This window comes from Myiozetetes cayanensis, unplaced genomic scaffold (assembly GCF_022539395.1).
Source record: "Myiozetetes cayanensis isolate MyiCay16 unplaced genomic scaffold, myiCay2020 scf7, whole genome shotgun sequence".
In the NCBI taxonomy this organism is placed as follows: domain Eukaryota; kingdom Metazoa; phylum Chordata; class Aves; order Passeriformes; family Tyrannidae; genus Myiozetetes; species Myiozetetes cayanensis.
The window spans coordinates 29,355,546-29,377,708 of record NW_026087964.1 but is presented as its reverse complement, the minus strand read 5'-3'; the positions used below and the strand labels follow the sequence as shown (position 1 = coordinate 29,377,708).

Below are 22,163 nucleotides of genomic sequence, written 5' to 3'. Positions count from 1 at the left end.
CCCCCCGGGAGCCCCGCGCCCGAAGGGGGCTCTGGCCGAGCCCGCCGGGCGGGGGCAGCCCGGTCCCGCCGGGCCGGGGCGCGGTGTCTCGGGGGCGCCGCCGCGGCCCGGGCCGGGTCCGAGCCCCCCGCGCCGCCCGAGCGTCCCCCGCTACGGTGCCGGGCCCCCCCGAGGCACAGCCCGGCCTGCGGCGGCACCCGGCCCCGCTCCATGGCTGGGGCTGGGGTCCCACGGCCTTCGAGGCAGAAAGAGCAAAGCAGGGACTGTAACGATGGCACTTTCCGTTTGGTCTTTGCTCCACCTCCGGCCGTTGTCCAGTGCCAAACTGTGGGAACAAGTGACGGGACAGGTTGCCGCTTGGGCACACACCGGACCTTTCCTGCTTCCTGCCGGTCCTGTCCGAATTTAAAAGCAGAAGCCCAAACTGCTCTACAGAAAGGGGTTATAGGCAAAAGGAGTAGAAACTGTGAATTCGATTTAGTAAAAAGGCACCAGGACATGAAGCTTCAGTCCAGCAAACAGGACTTCAGCACCTTCAGGGATCAGAAACTGTTTGTTGTAATGTACTTTGTTTCCCCTATATAGATACTACAAAATGTAAAAGGATAATTGAGGGAAAATGCCGTTTGACGCTGTTTCTCCTGAAATGTAAGGCATTGCTTCCACTTCTGTTGATTGCTTCTGTTTCTCTTATAAAAAGGAAAATAATACCAAAATGTTGCAAGAGTGCTTTCAAAATAATCTTTAGCTGCTTTCCCATCTTTTTTTTTTCCTCTTTTTTTCTAGATGATTATCATCATTCCATTTTTGGCAGTGCGATCTGTTTCCATAGCAACAGGGACAGACGCAAGAGTCAAAACAGAGGAGTGATGCTTGCAGATTTGTGTGGTTAAACCTGTAGGCTCTACATCATGTTTTCCAACAGTTTCAACTGACTTTAACTACCAAAAAAACTCCTAAAATTCATCCTGATTAATTTTGCATGTATGACACAGCCTAAGAAACTTACAGGAAAATAACCTTTTTCTTTTAAAGCATCAACAAATTACTTGATTTAACAGGCAGAGTGAAGAACAGTCTGTGAAAGCAACAGTGCCCTTCAGCAAAGATACTCAACACTGGGCTGCGTGGCTGCTTGTAATGCTGAAGGATTTGAGATTCACCAGCACACCTTGGTTTATCCAATGCTTACATACATTTATTAGAACCATTTTTTTTCAATTTCATTTACTTGATATGTGAGCAAGACGTGTGGTTTGAGATATAAAGCGCAGGGGAATTTTTAGCAGGTTTTGTTCCAGAGCAACTGTAGCGAGGAAGCCTTGTTCTTAAGTGGCACTTGGATTGGGCTATACAAAATAGATGAGAATTGTTGCTTCTGTGTTTACAACCAACACACATACCAGTTATTCAGAGGCAGAAGAGCTCTGTAAGTACTAATGCAGTGTGCAAAATGTGACCTGAAGCTCAAGAACTAATTAATAGCAATTTGAAGAGAGTTGTGCCTGACCGGATGCAAAAGTTTGTGTAGGTGGTTGGGCTGGAAGGATAGGATTCCTTGGGTGCAGCTTGAAACCTCTGAATTGTTGAGGTAATGGAAGGGAGGAAAGGTCTTAAAAAAAAAAAAAAAATCCCAAACCTCCTGGGCAATCCAAGACTATTTAGTCTTAAACTAATTCTGGACGTGTGTGTTTTCAGAAGAGTCTTTGTAATTGCATAAGAAATTACTGTGGATTTCAGGCATCTGTGCAGAGGCATATCATTCCCTGCATAACAATGCATAGTTAGAAGTGTAGGGATTTTCTTTGTTTATTCACTAGTTTTCTTGGCTAGCTGTTCAGGGGAAAAAAACCCCACAGCATTTTGTAATTACACAGGTGTATTTCTTTCCATATGAAAGGAGAGGTAAAATCTGTCACTGAAATAACTCTGCTGAATCGATACATTGCCTATCTACCTGAATTTTGCTCCTTTAAAAGTGATACTCTATATGCTCATGTTCCACTACTCAAGTAATCTATATTTTCTTTTCCAAAGGCGAAACAGGAGGTAATTGCCATCATGTTTGTGCATTCATTTCAGAACTATGTGTACCCTAAAGGGTAGAAGCCTGTTAAGCTTCTTTTCCCCTACCTCTGCTTATCAAACCCATGCAATTATTAATATTTTTTTAATACATGACTTTTTTTTTTCTTTTTTTAAAGTAATGATAACATCCATAACAACTATGTAGGCATCTGATAGATAAGAAAATACTGTAGTGCTAAGGAAACAGAACTGTGTACCTTTGGACATCGGGTTAGTGTGCTGTGCTCTTCAGGCTTTTAATTGTGAAGCATGATTAGTACTAATTGAATCTTCTCTCAAATTGGATTTTACAGCATGAAAAGGACAGGCAGTTGCTTTCAAACATAATCTGTGCAAGGGCTGCACATGCAAAATGAAGTTATGCAGCTGTTTTTGGAAACCCAAAGCAGTCACTGATGGTGATTGTGGTTTCTCTGTGCAGAAGCATTAAGCCCTTCCAGCCCTGCCTTCCCCAGCTGCCATGGGCACTGAGTACTACAGCTCTGTGAGGGGAAGGCAGGTTGCACCATGAAATGCCACTGCACCAGGGGCAAAACAGACTCCAGGCACTTCTTTTTGATTGAAACGGTCTTTGAGTATGTCTGTGGCACGTTCTGGTTTGCAGCACAGACAGGTCTATGGGTGGAAAGCCTGTTTGCGACCTTGGCTCGTGCGGTCTGACCCTCTCTGGGACATTTCGAACTCAAGTCAGTGACAATCCAGTTTGCGGTTCTTGCAAATGTGTTTTGAGCAGAGATGTAACAACAAATGGCTGTGCCCACCTGCACCATCACCAGTTCTAGTCCTGCTCAGACTGTGTGACATGTACTCCGAATGGGAGCCTGGGCTTCCACCGAGCATGGCAGGTCTGGTCAGTCTCCCTGGCCTAATGGCAGAGCTTGCGCAGGAAGACAGGGATTTCTTTATACTGACTTGAACTTTTTTTGGGGGGAAATTCTAAATTAACCCCCTATTGCTTTCTTTCCTAGATCCAAGTCTGCCTTGCTTTTGCCTTCCCAACCCAGCGTTAAGGTACGTTGGCAAGAACCTCACGGGAGGCTGTGCCTGGCAACAGCAAAACCCGGCAAACCAGAATGACGCGTACGCGGTTCGGTGGGCTCCCGGCTGCCAGCGGCACGACGGGTTTCCGGAGACCCCCGCTCCCGGCCGGTGCCGCGGCCGCTGCCGGGCTCCGCGGGATGGCGGCACCGGCGGGATGGCGGTCACCGGCGGGATGGCGGCCACCGGCGGGATGGCGGTCACCGGCGGGATGGCGGTCACCGGCGGGATGGCGGACACCGGCGGGATGGCGGCCACCGGCGGGATGGCGGACACCGGCGGGATGGCGGACACCAGCGGGTTGGCGGGCGGGCACGGCGCTCCCGCGGCTGCGAGTGTGTGCGGGACGTGCCGAGCCGCCCCGCGCCACATGGCCGCCCCCGCCGCCGCCCGCACAGCCACCGGCACCGCGCCCCGGCCCCGCCCCGCGGCGCCCCCGGGGCGGCCAATGGCGGCCAACGGCGGCCGGGCGGGCGCTGCCGCTGCCTACGTGACACGGCCAAGGGGGGCGGGGGCTGCGGCCGGAGCTGCCGGCGCGCGGCTGGCGGAGGGGGCGGGCGGCCACAGCCCCGGAGCCGCCACAGCCCCCACAGCCCCGGAGCCCCGGAGCCCCGACAGCCCGGCGCGCTCAGCAAAGGGAGGCGATGTTGATGCTGGACTGCAGTTCAGAGGTGAGGTCTGGGGAAGGTCGGTCTGACTGTTTTGTCTTACCGGGAGCCCAGACGCGGAACTGGGTGAAGTGTACTTTTTGCCTGGAGCTGCTCGGAATGCCGGGGCGCTGCCGCCGTCGGTCGGCGTTTCTGGTTATGAGATTAAAAGCCAAAAAAGTCATGCTTGGAGCTGTTATTTATTTATTTATTTATTTATTTATTTATTTATTTATTTTAAGGGAAGTTTCAAGGAACATGAAGGTCCGACGATTTGCGAGGGGGATGTTTCCTGCCATAATGCAGTGTGGTTAGATCTGCTGTGGCTTAGACTGGCAGTAACATTCTTTCTTTTCTTTTCCTTTTTTTCTTTGTCTTTTGATTTATTGTTTTTTTTTTTTCCAGTCTGGTAGTTTCAGCAATCTGTTTGAGGCAGGAACCGGTGTGAACGCACCTGCAGATGCCTTTGGTCAGTCTCCAGCTCACTTGGCTGCTTGCGGTGGTGAAGCGTTTTTCCTACTCTGGCAACTACAGACAGGAGCAAATTTGAACCAACAGGTAAAAACACATAAGTTTCATTCCTTCCACTTCTAATCTGGTATGTCAGTAAATCTAGTTAATATTATTTACATACTTTTTATCTAAGAGAGGTTTTATACACAATTGTATTGTATGAGGTACCTGGGGTCACTTATTTTAGAGAAAGCTCTAGCATGAACCAGAAACTCCTGTCTATATTGCATTACCAATTTCATTTGCTATAATAATGCAATTTTCGCACAGAGCTGCATGCAGATTTCCAGAGAACTTAATTCTTTTACACAAATGATTATTTATTTTTCCTCCAAAATTTTGTCCCTACTTCCAGTAAACATAAGGATTTTAGCTGCAAAGTTTAATTTACTTATACCTCCGAGCTGGTAGCAAGCTGTTGGTCACAGCAATCCCTGAACGATGCTTAAAGATGCTGTTAATCAGTGTACAGAGTGTATTCTGTGTAAATTATCTTTTAGAAGGCAAAGGTTAAAAAACGAATATTGCAGGGAACATTGTTTTTACTTTGTGGTGACGGATACACTAAACATTTAACGGCAGTTACCAAGCACACTCTCTCTCAACTCTCAACAGGCTGATATACACAGTCATTTTGAAGAACAAGATAGCTTTATCATATTCTCCTTCTTCAAATTACTGCTATATGTAAACTGTGTTTTTAGGATTGCCTTGGAGAAGCTCCAATTCATAAAGCAGCAAAAGCTGGAAGTTTGGAATGTCTCGCTCTCCTTGTTGCTGGCGATGCCAAAATTGAGTAAGTTGAGTTACATTTAGTAATTTCAGTAACAGCATCAAAGGATGTGTACTTTACACAGTACTTCTACTCGTTTAGAACATGCATGCTAAGGCTGCAAAAATAGTACGACTACAGCATAAGAGTATTAAAAACTGACATAAGCATCAAAGTAGCATGGACCATATGCTGTTATTTAGTTCCACGTTAAATACCTCTGTAATAACTGAGAGAATATTCCTGATCATAATCTCTCCTCGTTAGTTTTCCATTCCAATGCTGTGCTCACCTTCTTCTTGCCTTTCTGATATGCTAAGCCAGTCCTAGTCTGATGATGAATTTATTTAAAAATAATTCCTTGTTGTATTTAATAGGAGCCCTCTGTATGAGCCCCACGCTATCCTTGACAAACCTTCTTGATATTGGTTTTCTGTACTTATTTTTATACATCTGTCTAAATATACCCCTAATCAGTGGTTGCTCATAATGTATATGCCAGTGTAATTGGTTATTGTTAACTCTGTGTTTCAGCTTGTGCAACAACAGTGGACAGACAGCAGCAGATCTTGCACTGGCTTATGGCTTTCTGGAATGTGCCAAGTTCCTCACGACAATTCAGCACACTCAGACAATGAAACTGAAAGGACGGTCTGGCTACTTGCTCAGTGACAAACATGGGTTGCTGAGAGAGGATCCAACTGCACAGAAACAAGAAAGTAAACCCGGCAGATCCATAAGCAGGAAGAGAAGAAGATCAGATGGTGTGTAATACAGTTGGTTTAATACAATTCAGAATATTTTTCTAAATGTTTTCAGCATCCAAGTAAATGGTTTTATACACATAGCAGTTAGATGTAGAAGCCTGCTAGTAAGGATGAACTTGCATAGGTAGTTAAGGTCATGGTCTTTTTGGAAATGGACTGTGCACGGGGAATGCCACTGAAAAAGCTACTTTAACAAAGGGAAAAAAAAAATCATAGGTACTTTTACTGGTGTACTGATGTAGAAGCTACAGACTTATTGTTGTTTATTCATATGACAGATCTTGTTTCCTAGCTGCTAGAAGAAACAGCTTGTAATCCCAACATGAAATGTGGCAAATCCAAAGTGAAGAAACATGACTGGATGATACATTGAGCAGCCAGATGTATATGCTGGGACATTGTCTCCTTCTGAGAAGGAGGAAAGCTTGTATATTGTTACTTCTTACAGAAGAATGTTGTGGTTTCCCCCCCCAGTAGTTGTATTCATACAGCTATAAATAAATGAGCATGTGATGACAATTAATTCTCTTGATTTTTTTTCCTGTGTACATATGAGAGTAGAATTCATAAAATTCAGTACATATAGCCATTTTTTCTCACTCCCAAAAGGCCTTCATTGGCAGTACCAGCAGCAAACAATGCCTTTGAATAGATGCCCAGCACACAAGACAGCTGGCTGCGTAGAATCTGAAAGGCAGGGGACAGTTCATCTTTTCATCATGGAAGAATTCCATAAAATAAAAGGATTGGGCATTTAATCTATAGAGATTTTAACGTAGCAAAAAATGCTATATAAACGTAAAGTTGCCTTAGGGAAAAGAATAATACATGCCTAATAAATGCATTTGTAAGAAAAGCAGTTCCCAGCAGATAACTCTTATTTCTAGAGGTTTCATTTAAAAAAAAAAGTTCCTTAATTTAAATTACTCCAGCAACATTTCTATTTCAACTGAGTTTTGATTGACTTAAAGCATTCTTCTGATAAATAACAGGACAGTTTTATCTAGATCAGCTAATGTTCTGGCATAGCATGTTCCAGCATAAGAGAGGAATTTAAATAGCTTTTGGTCGTTGAGGTAGGCACAGATTATAGTAGGCATCCTTGTTCCAAAACTCCGGGCCCTTCCATCCACAACAGCCCTGTCCAAGAAAAAGCAAGATAACTTTTAAATCTACTACTAATTCTGGTTTTCTTACCTACTTCTACTGTATTGATTTTGTTTTACTAACCATACTAAGCTAAGCTGTAGGAATTCTTTTCAGATAGCTATAGAATGCAATGACAATTTTCAAAAAGTTCCCTACATGCCTGGAAACACATTAATGGAAAGTTTATTACAGAGACTCTCTCTCCCTCTTCCTACATCCCCAGTTTAGTTCCCAGAAGTATCATCTCCTGCACTTCACGCCCCCTTCCCACTACCTTTCTGCTGCTACAGAGACTAATATTATTCTAAAATCACTCTCACAGTTCCCATTTCTCATCCTGAATTCTTGCCTTCTTTGGTAACAGTTGATATTTCAGCCCCAAGCAGAGCTTTCAATATCAGAAACGGTGGTGTTCATCCTGATTCTCCAGGAAAAAAAAAAGTCTAACAAAGCTCTTAAGTTTGCAGAGTACCAAAGAATTATTGGAGATGTTTTTGAAGAAAAGAGATACAAAATTACAGTCCATCTCAGTTCCTCCCCAGCCACTTTTGATGAGGAAAGTGGGTTCTTCATGTATCCTATCCTCCTGGATCATTCTTAACTGTAGCTGTAACAGCCTTTGGTCCTACATGTTCTTTGGTTCTCTTTTCATGTCAAGAATTGTTTATCTTTTCATGTCAAGCTTTGATAATTACAGTCCAGCAATATGTTTCTTAAAACAGCTTTTTCTGTTGGGCCCCACACAAGGATATCAAAAAAAGATTTGAAATAAAAGTTACTATTTGCAACTTAATATGAAGAACAGAGAAGAAATTGATTATGTAACATCTACAGGAGGATTTATCCACTTTCAAAATTTACATTTCTGACACTGTTTACTGTTTTATAATGTGCTGTGTCCTCCCTTTTAGGGACTTTAAATGTGGAAATAATATTAGATACCCTTTAGCTCTTTGGAGGTTTCTTTTTTAGAGTTCTCCCACATTTTCAAAACAGTTCAGTACCTGACCTTTAAACATAGTTCAAGGCCTGATCTGAGAATGCTTAGTGTTGGATTTTTAGAATAATTTTTAAAATTTAAAATAAATCACTATCTTCTCTCCTTCATTTTCAGCATTTTACAGGCTGAACAGATTTTTCTGTTTCATTCAAAATACTAAATGCAGTTATTGTATACACTACAGGGTAGAAGAGGGAGATGGGTTACTTCAGATAAAATGAAGAACAGTTGCTGATCTGATACATCTTCTCCAAAGACACTTAAGTTTCAGGAACTGATAATAAGTAGCATATAGTAGTATGCAGGTTAACTGGGATAAGCACTTCCTCCATAAGGAATGGAGAAGCCATATAATGGCCAATTGGTATTTGGCTGTACATTACTTGTTTAATGCCAGAATATATGTATATACGGAGCCCCTGGTGGTCTAGGGGGTAAAGGCGCCGCGCTTTCACCGCGGAGACCCGGGTTCGATTCCCGGTCAGGGCCACTCCCGGGCAGGTGGGGCTCGTTAGCCCTTAAAGGCAACCCACCTACGTCCTAAGGACCTCACTGCCACCGTCCAAGCTCGCTTGGCCCCGGCAGATGAACCTTAGGATTAAAGGGTGGGCTCAGTTCCGCGCACACTGTGTCTCACCTAAAAAATCCAATGCGCAGGCCGGAAGGTGGAAAGACCTTCCCCGGATCTTCGCTCGCGAAGACTGGCCATTATATGTATATACATAAATCTGTGTGTATATATGTGCATCAAGCCTCACCTTTTCCAAAATAACATGCAGATCTTCTCCTCCAGTGTAATGTGGGTCTAGAATCAAATATTTTATTTGCCCTGTAATCTCATTCCAAGCCACTCCTAATATCGTGTGAGCCAGAACACCTCCACCTAAAATAGGACAAACACAAATTGCTAAATTTTTTTTAACACAGAATGGCTAATGTGCAAGGCTTAAATAAAAGTACATCAATGCTTTCTACAGATTAGCTTAGCTATCAAGATTCTGTTAGTTTTCAAGATTCTGAAGCTGACATAAGATTCTTCACACTATTAAACAACACAACTACAACTAGGGAAGATTAGTTGTAGTAAGTAAAGACTTTACTTTGCAAATTTCTTCCAAGTCAGCAAGGCAGGTTAAATCCTCAACACTTTCACCAGATAAAGTCAGGAATATTTCAACACATCTGTTTCGCAGTTTTTCTTTAAAGAAACTTAACTATATAAAAGAAATCTGGAAAACTTTCTGGTTGTAAAATGACTAAAGTTAGAACAGAAATCAGAATTGCTGGGTAAGGTTTATCTGCTGTTTTCCACTAAGTTACATCAATGGGTATTAGGGGCAGAGTAGTAACTTCTGACTTTCTCTAGCTTGCAAACAGGAAAAAGGGATATTTTGATGAGATGGGCACATTTCTTTCAGATAACATGAGGAGTTTATGCCCCTGCAGTACTGTAGTAATGACTCCACACAACAGATAGGAATTGGAAAATCTGCAAAAGAACACAGCCAAAACCAAGCCCCAAACCCCACCCCCAAACAGCCAATCTCAGCACCTCCAACAACAAAAAAAATTAAACCAACCAACATGAGAACATTACAGGGAAGGATAAGTTAAAACCTAAAAGATTTTTCAACACAGGATTCTAAATTCTTGAAATTCAAACAAAAAGGCTGCTGGAAGGCAAAGAATATGTCATAGAATCATAAAATGGTCTGGGTTGGAAGGGACCTCAAACATCTTCTAGTTCGAACCCTGCTGCTGTGGGCAGGGACATCATCTACTACACCAGCTTGCTCAAAGCTCCATCCAACCTGGCCTTGAACACTCCCAGGGATGGGACATCCACAACTTATCTGGGCAACAAGTGCCTTACCACCCTCACTTCTTTCTTAACATATAATCTAAACCATCATCATAGCAAAGCCTGAACTTCTGGCACTTCTAATTTGAGAAAGTAACACTATATTGTGGAGTATCAAATATGGATTGTAAAAATTGCTAAAATTAATTTTATTAAAGCTGAAAATAATAATAACAATATTACTAATTTTATAAACCACAGCTTGGAAATAGGTCAATTAAAGTTACAGTATTCTTAGGAATGGCACTTACCTTAACAACATTTCATATTATTAAAACTGGTCTTTAAAAAAATTTGGATAATATCCTTCTCTTCCAAGCCAGAGAATCACTATGCTTCTGTGAGTTGTATGATTTTCTGTTCCTCTAGAGAGCACAAGTCAGCTCTCGAGTTATGACTTAAGAGCAATTTATAAAAACACCATTTAGATTGACTTTTGTTACCATGCTTAATACTGAGCTTGGGAGAAATACTGAATTAAAAGATACCAGCCAGACTAAATTGTATCATTTTTGAAGCTACCTTGGGGAAATCGTAATTTTTAATTCATCTACAGTTTTGATTAACTCTCGTACAGTAAATTGAAGAGTTTCTAATTGAAATAATATTCAGCACAGGGAGGCCATGAACTTTCACTGGCTTTCTTTAATACTCAAGCACTTACCAATCATAATTGGAGTTCCCTCAGTCTTGAAATGATTAGCAAGCTCTCTTCCCTGCAATGCTAGTTCAGAACCCTGGCTGGGTAAGAAAAACAACAATAGATTTGTCATTCTCACTAGGCGTAATTCTTTAATTATTCATTATACATGTTAACTGCACAGGTAACCGATTAGAAAGTCACTTGGATTATTCCTGTGTAAACTTCCTGGGACAACATGAAAAACGTTTTCTAGTGCAACTCAGAGATCCTGGTTGGACCAATGAATCTGCTGTATCTGGAGTCATCCAGCCTCTATAGAAGTGTCTGCTGCTCATCTCCCACACTGGGGACAGCTGGTAAACCCCAAAAGGTCCCTCCAAGTGGCTGAAAAAGAGGTTGGCCACATCTGTCAACAAGGGGAAGTCTGGAGTAACAGAGCTCCATAAGAAACAACAAAAATAAGGATTTGATAAAGGTGCATATAATTACACCTCTTAAGGTAAGTTTCTACTGTAATTACACAAGCAATTACAATATTCATAACCAAGTTGGCTTTGAAAACCAGATCTCAAACAACATTAATAACCTGTTCAAAAGCAACACTGAACTTAGCTTTGTTATATTCTCCCTGCTTTCTTTTTCAAGTATGCAGACCAGCCACTGACAAAAGAAGTCTGGATGTAAGAGAAAGATGTGCACACAACGCATGCACATACTCTAGGATTTGGAGCTGAAGACATATGTCTGATGGAGACTCATATTCCTCTTAGAAGGCTGACAGTAATCCCAAAAGTGGTGACAAAAGCTAGGCAAGGAAATTAATACTGATATATTTAATATCTTGTCATTATAGTTCTTCATAGAGTGGTTAACTTTTTTAAAACCCAAAGAAAGCCTGCATGCCTACTTCCTAAGTTCCTGTAGAAATTGATTAAATGCAGATAGAATACAAAACTGGAACCCTGGGAAATGGTGCATTTATGATAGTAGATCCACGATTCAGTACTAGTGTTGCTGGTGCAGCTGTGAAGTCTTATTTCCATAAAAGGTTAGAGGTGCTAGGTGGAAATAAGCCCAAGACAAAAATGCCATCCACTGCCAGTGACCAGCTGAAAAAGATGCATGACATTTTCTTCTTCCCAGCACGGTACTGATGTTGGTTTTTCATAATCCTGAAGAAAACTGGTGCTCCCTTGTGGCAGCACTGTAAGCAACTCTACCCAGTTCACAAAAGAATTTATTTTATATTCTTATACACAGGAATAAAAATCTTCCTAATGGCAGGGTCTGTCACAGCTATCATAAATAATAGCTCGATCATCTGCAAATACAAGCTCTGGAACAGAAACAAAGATTAAGATATTTAAGACCTGAACTATTTTCCTACCATTAAGAATCCCCCTCACCAAGCTTATTTAGAATGTTTAGAGTAGAATTTACTTTAAATACATGAGTAGTATTTTGACTTGAATTTTCATATGCACAAAGTTGATATATGTTCTTTATTTCATGACTATGTTTATCACAACATGTTCATGGACTTGTTAGTCTGCTTGGTGTTGCCTCAATGATAAAAATCTGGTAATTTTACTTAATCTTTGTAGGGTCCTTCATTGTGTATAAGAGCATCAGATTGTCAGAATGAAAACAAATTCCTTGTTTTATTTGTCACACAACCCCAAAAATGAGAGCGTTATTTCCAGGCTGCTCAGCAATTTGCCTCAACCCTCAAGAGTTAGCCCTGTGGACGCAGTAATAATTTATCAGTGGCCACCAGACCGTTTGCCTGCTTCAAAAATTTGATGCAAAGGAATAGGCTGGGTTCCATATCAGTTTGCATATCATTAGACAATTTATAGGATTAAGCACACCCAATGGGAGCCACATTTCTTGTGGAAGCGTTACATTGTAGCTTTATGAAACTGGGCAGTTGGCATATCCTTAAGCAATTTATAGCAACTGGAAACTGGAACCCCAAGCCCCCAAGAAATTTAACACCACCTTTACCTGTAAGCATTTAGCAAAAAATAAAAGGCGGAATATAAGGTTTATGAACAAAGAACCCTTAAAAGATTTATCTCTTTAATTATCCCTATTCTCCCAACCACTGTAACCATAATTTGCTTTTTAAGGCACTCGGTCTTTTTAACAATTACTGAGCTACTAAACAGGTAATGATTCTTACCTGACAAATAATATTTTGGATGTTATTCCAAAAAGCTGATTCAGAACAAGCTGTACCTCAATTGAACCAATCCATTGCCGTGATCCAACAAATGCTGCAGGCTTGTCTCCAGCATCAACCAGTGCCTTTGCAACATCATGATGAAGAAAAAAACAAACATCAACAACATTTAGTAGGGAATCCCACCACATTTTTGTGAATAAAGTTGGTTTATATTTATAGAAATGTGTTTTGAACCTTGCCATTCAAAAGCAGAAAATAGTTATTGAATACATTCACTGGGGTTCTGTTTTGGAAATGTTCCTTTAAGCAGTAACACAGAACAGTGTCCATGAGCACAGACTACAACCCCAGGTCCACAGCCAGACTTCAAGCTGGGATGGTGAGCACTGAGCTGTCTAATAATGGAGTGCATCATTTGGACACTGCAGAAGCCACTTCACAGACTGGAAGGTTTGGATTCCTATTCAAAGCATCTAAGAAAAGGATCCATAAAATAGTGCTCTGAGAAACAGGCCACTGAAATACACCAAAAGTTGTGGTTTATTTTAAACTCTTCTCTGTTCTGAGGCTTATATGTTACATGCAGCACTTGAAAAGGTCCTTTTCTGCTCAGGATACAAAGCCCACAAAGTCTCCTGCAGGCTTCTGCCCTCTTCTAGACGCCTAAAAATACTACAGGAGTGCACAGACTACAGGAGCTTTTAGCTTTAGATTTGGTCTGAGTAATGTTCAGGAAATGCAGTTTTACCTTTAGCACTCACATCCTTGCTAGGTACGATGGAAGTTGTTTTATGAACTGGATTAAACTTTGCTAAAAATGTTCAGTAAACTGATAGAACACAAATAACTATTTTTAGAAGATGGAAGATAATTGCAGTATTTCTGGATAGGCACACAGTATTAGTTACCCAAGCCTACAGTTTTTCTTCAGTGCTGTTAAGAGAAACGAAAACATTCAGGTATGCATTTGAATTCAAAATAGAAAAAGAAGTGAAGGAGAGTTCAAAAATCAGGAAAAGTATACTGCTCTCAAAAGCAATTTGCAAAAGGTGTCAGTAAATTATTGCATAGCATCTGGGGACTAATCCAACTGTCACTGAATACAAAAGTCAGTTTTAAAATTGACTTTAGTATAACACACTGTGTTCTTTGTTCTCTTTTCATTTGGCAGAAACACTGAAAATGTCATAATCTCAGTTTCTAAATGAACATTAATCCAAGGAAACATTTAAAAGACTATTTTAAGGAGTCTTATTTGTACAGATAATGCCATTCAACACTAATAAACATTTGGAGACAGATCTTCTATAATAAAACTTGTTAAAAATAGTAATTCAGAACCACTAGTTCAATTAAAGAGATATTTTTAATTTATCACACAAATCAATATATATGAATCAGATATTAAAAAAAATATTCTACACAAATATTTCCAGACAAATATGCATAAAATAATGAATCTCCTTAAATGTTCTGTACCTGCTGAATTTCCTTGTGTGTTGGTATAGGTCTATCAGTGTAACCTTGGTGCCTGAACCAAGAGCAGATTGTCTGCAAAGACCTATAGGCACAGCCCCAACCACTGTCATCAGTCTGATCCTGCATATAGTGGTGATAACTATACACACCGTGGACTAAATAAACCTGCACAGAAAGAGATAATACAAAAGAATCTGATCACACTTGCATCAGTTTTCAGAGAAGTCATTTGACCTGTCACTTGCACTGCAAAAGTTTTCAGGTAAGGACTGCAAATCTTTGGAAGAATCAAAGGGCCATTATTCACACATGATTACTCCTCCTGTTTTTGTCTCCTAAACATCTCTGTTCATGGTTTTAGTTTCTTGTCCTGGTTCTGAGAAACTTTTAAAGTACACGCTAAAAATGTCTACATCCTTTTCCGAGAAAATCCAATTTCTTTGGGACAAATACAGCAAACTAAAGCAATGCCATTTTGCGCAGAGAAGCCCTTTGATTTAAAAGGCTGGGCCAATTATTTCACTTTCTCATCTACACAACACTGACCATCTAAATTACTTCTTTTAATAACAAATCTCAAGTAAAATTAAAAGTACTTTCTGACAAATGTTCAACTTAAACTTACCATACCAGGCTCCATACCAGGTGAATTAAGATGTAAGTGTGGATTTCTGAGATATCCATCTTTATATGGTTCATCTGGAAAATGATAAGCATTTGCTCTCTTGAAATATGGTCTGTCACAAGGCAGATTGTATAACCCATGCAATTCCTACATGCAAGTTTGAATAAAAATAAAGAGCACAGTTCACATTTTGGATTACAAGAAAGATCAAACTGTAAGTAGCAATAAAGACATATATAATTTTAACAGTATAGCTTAGCAAATTATTAAAATATGCTTAATTAAACATTCAGCATGTACGTTTACTACTAGATCTCACCTCTCAAAGGAAGCTCATGCAGGCTTACCTCCTGTCTAAAGGGCCCACTGTTTTATGTAGTCCTGTTACATAATGCCTGCCGCTGGAGCCCCACTGAAGATACCATGAGTGACAAGTTTGTTATGGAAGTATGATAAAATACATCACAGAGAAGAATTACAGTTTTATCTATGTACTAGTGTAGATAGATACACACACTGAATTATAATCTTAACTGATACTGAACACATACAAATACCATGAACTGAGACAAACTAAAGATACTGAGCTTATGGCTCAAGCAGATTCAGCCTATTTTTAAATCTCTTCAGCCCTGTTTATAACACAGCAGCCACATTTAAAGAGATATACTGTTTTATTTCACAGAGATTAAAAGTGAAAGGAATTATGAGATCATCTAGGATAATGTGTGTAACACAGGTAATACATTTTAGGCAGTGGTAACACTTTTCTTCAGTGGGTAAGAGCGAACAGCAGACAGAGAGCAGGAAAGACAGAGTGTGCCACCAGTGCCTGAGGCCTCTGCAAATGCAAGGCTAGATTAGGTTTTACAGATCCAGTAATGCTTCACAAAGAAGAAAATGAAAAATCACCACAGCTTCTACACCTCTAAGATGCCAGAATATTCTTTCCCTGCTCTCAGTATGTGTAATTGTGTGACCTGGGTGAACTCAGTCTCAGTCTGAAAGTATTACCCTATCACAACATTCTTTCACCTCATCCTTCTTTTCCTAGATGTGCCAACCCAGAAGGCAAAAACAAACCAAAAGCTAACTAAGCCTGGTCATCTGTAAGCCACAAAAAGCAGCCCCTCCAAACAAACAGACAAAATCCCCACAAAACCCCAAGAAAGAAAACAAAACAAACAAACCCTCCCAGCACTAACCCTTTCAGGACATGTGTTAAAGCCTGAATGTAGAAAAACACTACATGTAATCTGATATTCTATCGTGGAAGTGGAGAAATTCAAAGAATACTGTATTGGATAGATAAAATCTATCTAAACCAAATTTTACGTACTTTTAAAGTTTCTATTGTTCCCTTACCAAAATGAGATCTGGTACATATTTTATAAAATAACTTCTAATAAATCAAGCTTCCATATTCAGTATGCTGCTTTGGTTACAGTAAAAATAAATTTAAAAAAATATAACATTATCTGTTAGCATTTATTCTACACTGACTAAATGAAAAGCTTTACCACTGCTTCAATTACAACAATTAAAAATAAAAATAAAATATCAGGTTCTGTTAACTCTTTGTTGGCTTTACCTTTCTGTAACTTTCCAGTTGATCATCTGAAATACCTGTAGGATATGAGATTGTTACAAGGTGATTTTTTCCTGGTAACATGAAATGAAACTGTTCTGGTACCACAATTGATGTTCCTTTCACGTATTTCATGATACATCTTTCCATGTCATTTAATTGCCCATGAATTGCTTTCACCAGGAGATTTTGTACCCTGCAAAGTCCAAAGGAGAATATTAAAAAAAGCAGAGCAGCGATGGTGGATCATTTTCTCTCACAGCTCTGGCAGTTATGCAGTACTTATATGCATATCTGCACCTGGTTAGATGAATGTATTACTTCTCTGCTTCTGCTCCCACAGGCAAAGGCAGAGCCTCACCGTGCTTTAGTCAAAGCATGTCTGTGCACAGAAACCATTCCCTAGTGATTCAATCTTCCACAGTGCAGGTATGCTGTTTTTTATCAGAAACACAACCATCATGAGCATTTGCCAAAATAAAAATCACATGTTTTTTGGGTTTTTTTTGTGGTTTTTTTTTTTTTTTTTCATTTTATCCACCCCATTTAGTATTGTTCAGAGTCAAATCCTATAGAAAAAATACAAGGAAAAATACAGAGGCAGCTTCAAACGTTTGCCATCTGCACCTACCCAGCTGCAGTCCCTAGTGGAGGGCTGAGATTAGAAAGACTCATCAAATACACCCCAACTCTCACTTTTATACACCTCACATACTTACAAGAATTTTTAGAACATTTCCCTTGACTTTCTCATTGCTAAGTAATAGTTATGAGTCATCACATCTATCAGACATTGACAAACTCAATTTTTTGTAGGCAGCAAAAGGATTGTTTCTCAAGATTATGAAAGCTAACAGCTGTCTACATGAGCTTTCATTATTTACACCGTTAAAATTCCGCTATAAAAATACTATGTACTTTTCATTAAAATGATGAGTGATATAGTTTTACTTCATTACTTCAAGAAAAAGCAGAAATGAAGCTGAAAAATTCCAGGTTCAGGATAACACTTACTTTCCCCACGTTTCTTCTGGAGAAACAGATACAACAACATCAACTGGTAATGTCATACTTATGTAGTGGTGTTCCTTATTTTCCCTTTCAATGACTGGAGCCAAAGCAGCTAATGAAGATGTCATTTCCAACATGAGGTCTACGTTGACTATCTGCTGCTGCAGAGAATAAAGACACCAAAAGGACTACACATGCATCAAGAAGGCAACAGAAAGATTGTAGATATTTGATATCAAACTCAGTAATTAAATACTTGGATTAAAAAAAAAGCAAGGAACATCAAAGACAAACTTCTACGTGCTGATCTACTATAGATGGACCTCTGCACTCACACTGAGTCTCAATGACTTTAAAATGATTCTTTTAATTCATGTCAATGTCTATTTGTGTACAAAAAAAGCCCAGGGAGGGCAAGACTGAAAATGTTTAAACGATAACTTATCTCATATAACTTTTTACTGGGGTGAGACACATACCGTATCTTGTAATTTCTTATCCTTCTTCTTGCCAAGCTTTCGTTTGGTCTCATCATCTTGATCAAATCTGAAGTATCAACAGAAATAGAAATTACTATAATATGAAATTAATCTGCTATCTCCCCCTCCTCCCCCAATTTTTAAATATACTCACTGTATAAACCGCGTTATTTCCTTACATGCAGACTTGTCAGTCAGCTCTGGAACTGTGGTCATACCATTGTTAGGCCACACATAGACTGAACTGTGGCAAATTCTTAATACAAGAAACTCTGAGGACAATTTGTTTGCAAGATCACTGAAAACATATCCTAATGCCTTTTTTGTTGATGCCTCTGAAACACAATAAGGATACAATTAGACTAGAAAATCCCCTCACCCTTTTTTTATAGCTGCTGGGCATACATTAAAAAAAAAAAAAAAGTTTTGACTTGGAATCAAAACCTAAATGCTGTTAGGATCAGAAAAATGACTAGGTAAACAAAAACTGATGTAAGATTTCACTTAGCAGGTCTGCCTCAAACATTCATACTCATACCTCCTGGAACAAAAGTTCTCTTTTCTCTCAGATGTCAAATATGAAGAGCTGGATGAATTACAGAAGAATAACCTATTCTGCAGTCAATTCTCACATCTATAATTCTTATCCAAGCCTACAGTTGCAAACAAACTTCTATGTACAGTCAAACTTTAAATCTGAGTCATGTGTTTCAGACTTCATATCATTGTTCAGAAATACAAACAGACTAAATGTTTGGAAAAGCAGAGCCTACGTTCCAACTGAGGACCAAGTTTTGCACAACATAAACCTGCAACTGTAACCCTGGTCTGCCTTAAACTTTATTACTTTTATGGACAGTTGTCTTTCAGAGCTTGACTTGACTATTTAAGTTTTACCCACACCTTACAACCTGAACCAGTACTGCACATGACAGAGCAACTTTTGCACATTACCTACATTTTTTTCTTCACTGAGGAGGCTAAAAACCACTCCTTAGAATACAACAAGTTTAAAAAGCCTAACGAGTCACCAAGGCTATGCTGTATATATTTAATCCATTAACTAAAATTTCGTATGTATTAGATAACTTTTGCACTAGAAGTCTGTAAAAACTACAGTATTAGAAAAGTCAAAGGAAAACTGCTCCAAAAGAAAAACCTACTGCCCTCAAAAGGAGTGGTGTGTCATATTTACACACTAAGAGGTGTGAATACCATGCACCTGGACAATTCAAATACCACTCTGCTTCACTGTGCTTAAAATTCACTACACTCTAAACTAAACCAAATAAATTGCCTTTCTTTGAGGATCCAACTCACAAAATGTTGCTTTGCCAATCCGAATTCCACACTTCTGCTGCACATCACGAACCCAAATAAGCCCAAGTTCCTTTTCAAGGTTCACTAAAATGGAATTCAGTGTTTTCAACAGAGACATGTCTTTTAAAATGCAGAATGAGCAACAGTTGAGCTAAAGAGAACTTCCTTCCACATTCTGCCCTATGATAGCTCTGTAGGTCGCTGACAGCTTTGAGCTGACTTTCTGAAGAGGATGTCGCATTACTGTAACAGTGTGGGACTGGAGGAGCTCCTTAACACCACATGGACTAGTCCCTTGTTATCACTTGGAACTGCAGTAGCCAATCACACCTAAATTCAGTAGGGTGACTAACTGACTCATTGCCCTTCTCTATTTCTCTAGGAAGACTGGACCACAGTCCCAAAACTGTAGTAATACAATCCTGTTACAACCAAATTCATTGTCATTAAATTATTCTCTGTTTGCTTAGAATTTCAGGGTCAACTTTGGATTCAAGCTGTAAAGTGATCCCAATAACATATCCATAAGTAAGAAATATATGCAAATAACATGAGTTTAAAGTGTCAATTTAAACTTTATTTCAAATTGAAATAAGAAACGTATGATGGAAAAAGACTGTCAGAAAATTTGCAGAGATAATAACATTTTGCATACTTAATTGTTACAGGTTTTGGAAGAAGCACTTAACACCTGGTGAAATGCAAACAAAATAAAAACCTTAACTAGTTTATTGATAAAAGTTTATATAAATATTAAGAAATCTCTTAGTCTAATAGACACACCATCAGTAGTTGCTAGCTGAAATGCAAGATCCAAGCCTCCTCTTATTCTGAAGAGTATATCCATAGCTTCTAGAATTACCTAAGGAGAAAAAAGATGCAATGAAAATGAATGGCCATTTCAACATGCCTTCTCTTCAGCCACAACTGACTGCTGGTTTACCTCAGTATGCCAGCACACCAGCAATTACTGCTGCTGCTCAGATTAGAAGAGGCCAGTGAATAAACAGGGAAGTGAGTGGTACAGCAGTGCACACAAAGAAATGCTTCACAGCCTTAATTCCTCTTAAAACCTCCCACCAAACACCTATAATTACACTATGACCCTTTGGAAAGGCTTATCACATAACTGTTTACTTAAAAACTATGAGAGACTTCCAGGTGCAATGCTAGTGTTACTCATGAGAGAAACAAAACATAGGACTTTCTTTCCATTAGAAGTATTATAAAGAGAAATATGCAGGATATGCATACCTGATGAAAATATAATCATCTACTACACTTTTAGTTGTGGGCAAAGGATTTTCAGGTTTCAGTGACTCTGGAGTGCCAGTGTTCTACAGTTTAGTTCCTGAAGCATAAATGTGAAGTATTTTAGATAACATGGTTATCTACATTAATAGGGTCTTGAAGTGTGAAAGGCACTCAAGTGCCTGAGGGTGAAAGAAAGTTTGCCTGGTTGATGTGAAAGAGCTTTTTATTTGAATTATTACTATGCAAGAATAACATTCATGAATAAGAAGCAGAGCTCTGCAAAAGCAGGAAGAGAGGATCTGGCCTTTTGACAGTGGCTCATCATGGACGATCACAGGTCAGGTTGGCAGGGACCACAGTGGGTCACGTCGTCCAACCTTCCTGCACAAAATTGCCTGCAGGCGGTTCCTGAACATCTCCAGTGAAGGAGACTCCACAACCTCTCTGGGCAACCTGTTCCAGTGCACAGTCAATTCCACAGTAAAGAGGTTCTTCCTCGTGCTCAGGTGGAACATCCTATGCATCGGTTTCTGCCCCTCGCCTCTTGTCCTACTGCTTGGCACCACCGAAAAGAGCCCGGCTCTATCGTGATGCGGTGTTCCGACAAACCCCTGACCAAAGCCACGCACACCGAGGCCCCCAGGGCGACGGGGAATCGCAGCTGCCAGCGGCGAGGAGGACAGGGCAGTGCAGGAGGCGCCGCTGCCCCCGTTTGACACGACCCGGACCCGGTAGGGATGGGCCCAGGGTCTTCGACACCTCTCTCCGACGTGCCCCTGGGGCTGGAGGCCCAAACGCCGCCACCAAACCCAGCTGGCGGCGCGGACACAGCTCCCAGCCCGCCAGAGGACAGGGCAGGCAGCCCCGGCCCCGCCGCCGGCCCAGCCCGGTGGGAGCACTCCCGTCCCCGCTGAGGACGAACACTCACCCACCCATCCATAACACCCAAGGAAGGGGAGATGCGGGCAGGGGAAGCGAGGGGCGGACTCACCACGTCCGTCAGCGCCGCCGCGGGGGCCGGGCCCGGGCGCATCCTGGTGGCGCACGCGCGCTCCCGCCGGGAAGGGGCGGGGAGCACATCCCGGTGGCGGCGCGTCCCTGCCTGCACGGCCGCGGCCCCGCACTGCTGGGGGGACGTGGGCCCGGCTTCCTTCTCGTACGGCCGGGCAGGAGGGGCCGCGGTACCGCACAGGTCCCTCTGGAGTCGCCCAGCTTCCCTTCCCTTCCCTTCCCTGCGGTCGTGCCGCGCTTCCCGGCCGAGTGCGTAGAGCTGAGCCTTCTTTAGCTTGGGCGACCGTAGCTGCACTGAGCCCAGTGCGTCTGGTATCAGTGCCCTGCGGCAAGATTTACTGTGGTACCTGCTCACCATTTCTGCTAATTCCTTGGAAGACGCTCCGGAATCCTACTTGCCCGCTTTCTGCTTCGCATTACTCCTGCTTCCAGGCCTGGCTCGTCCACTTCCACCTGCTCAGTTGCATCAAGATGCTGAGGCCTTAAGTCCTCCCCATTAATTGCCTTGATCTGTGCTTTGTGCGTTACGCTGTAGAATTTAATTCCAGGTCTGTTTATTTTTGATAAATTATTCCTCTCCTCTGCCTCAATAATGCCAACTAGCTTCATAGCAGCGAACCCTTCAGCTGGTGTGCAGGGGTCAGTTTTCTGTCATCTCTGGTGGTTTCTTTCTCTGCTGTCACCTTCCTTTTAGTTCCTTACCCAACATCTCTACCTACCAACACTCGAA

The 22,163-nt window shown here is 41.1% G+C and overlaps 3 protein-coding genes and 1 non-coding gene across 9 annotated transcripts in view; 2 read left to right on the top strand and 2 right to left on the bottom strand.

The window, feature by feature from the left end:
- LRP2BP (LRP2 binding protein) overlaps nucleotides 1–3,894 on the bottom strand; it is a 31,202-nt gene extending 27,308 nt beyond the window's left edge. Inside the window, exon 1 of one of the 2 annotated variants that reach the window (XM_050337950.1) lies at nucleotides 3,838–3,894. The gene's annotated coding sequence lies outside the window, so the exon portion shown is untranslated. The remainder of the gene's footprint in view (nucleotides 1–3,837) is intronic. The other variant, XM_050337947.1, reaches the window with a different exon arrangement.
- Nucleotides 593–6,348, top strand: ANKRD37 (ankyrin repeat domain 37). Of its 3 annotated transcripts, XM_050337951.1 has the most exons (6): nucleotides 593–648; nucleotides 3,057–3,099; nucleotides 4,179–4,331; nucleotides 4,991–5,082; nucleotides 5,593–5,822; nucleotides 6,104–6,348. In XM_050337951.1, exons 1-6 carry the CDS (start codon nucleotides 620–622, stop codon nucleotides 6,115–6,117), a joined length of 561 nt encoding a protein of 186 aa, XP_050193908.1. In that variant the 5' UTR covers nucleotides 593–619; the 3' UTR covers nucleotides 6,118–6,348. The 3 variants fall into 3 exon arrangements, with proteins under 3 accessions (XP_050193908.1, XP_050193909.1, XP_050193910.1); XM_050337952.1 differs by having other exon boundaries at nucleotides 5,593–6,348; XM_050337953.1 differs by lacking the exons at nucleotides 593–648; nucleotides 3,057–3,099 and adding an exon at nucleotides 3,686–3,797.
- UFSP2 (UFM1 specific peptidase 2) lies at nucleotides 5,821–21,455 on the bottom strand. 3 transcript variants are annotated; one of them, XM_050337937.1, is made up of 12 exons: nucleotides 21,414–21,455; nucleotides 19,952–20,030; nucleotides 18,003–18,183; nucleotides 17,849–17,915; nucleotides 17,373–17,530; nucleotides 16,362–16,554; nucleotides 14,771–14,917; nucleotides 14,146–14,310; nucleotides 12,664–12,788; nucleotides 10,500–10,576; nucleotides 8,733–8,881; nucleotides 5,821–6,965 (listed from the first exon to the last, which is right to left on the bottom strand). In XM_050337937.1, the coding sequence occupies exons 1-12, from the start codon at nucleotides 21,453–21,455 to the stop codon at nucleotides 6,879–6,881; spliced, it is 1,470 nt and encodes a 489-aa protein (XP_050193894.1). In that variant the 3' UTR covers nucleotides 5,821–6,878. The 3 variants fall into 3 exon arrangements, with proteins under 3 accessions (XP_050193894.1, XP_050193895.1, XP_050193896.1); XM_050337938.1 differs by having other exon boundaries at nucleotides 8,733–8,857; XM_050337939.1 differs by lacking the exon at nucleotides 21,414–21,455 and adding an exon at nucleotides 21,351–21,377.
- On the top strand, nucleotides 8,390–8,463 carry TRNAE-UUC (transfer RNA glutamic acid (anticodon UUC)). The gene has a single exon. It is a non-coding gene; the product is annotated as a tRNA-Glu (tRNA).
- Nucleotides 21,456–22,163: the final 708 nt, after the last annotated feature.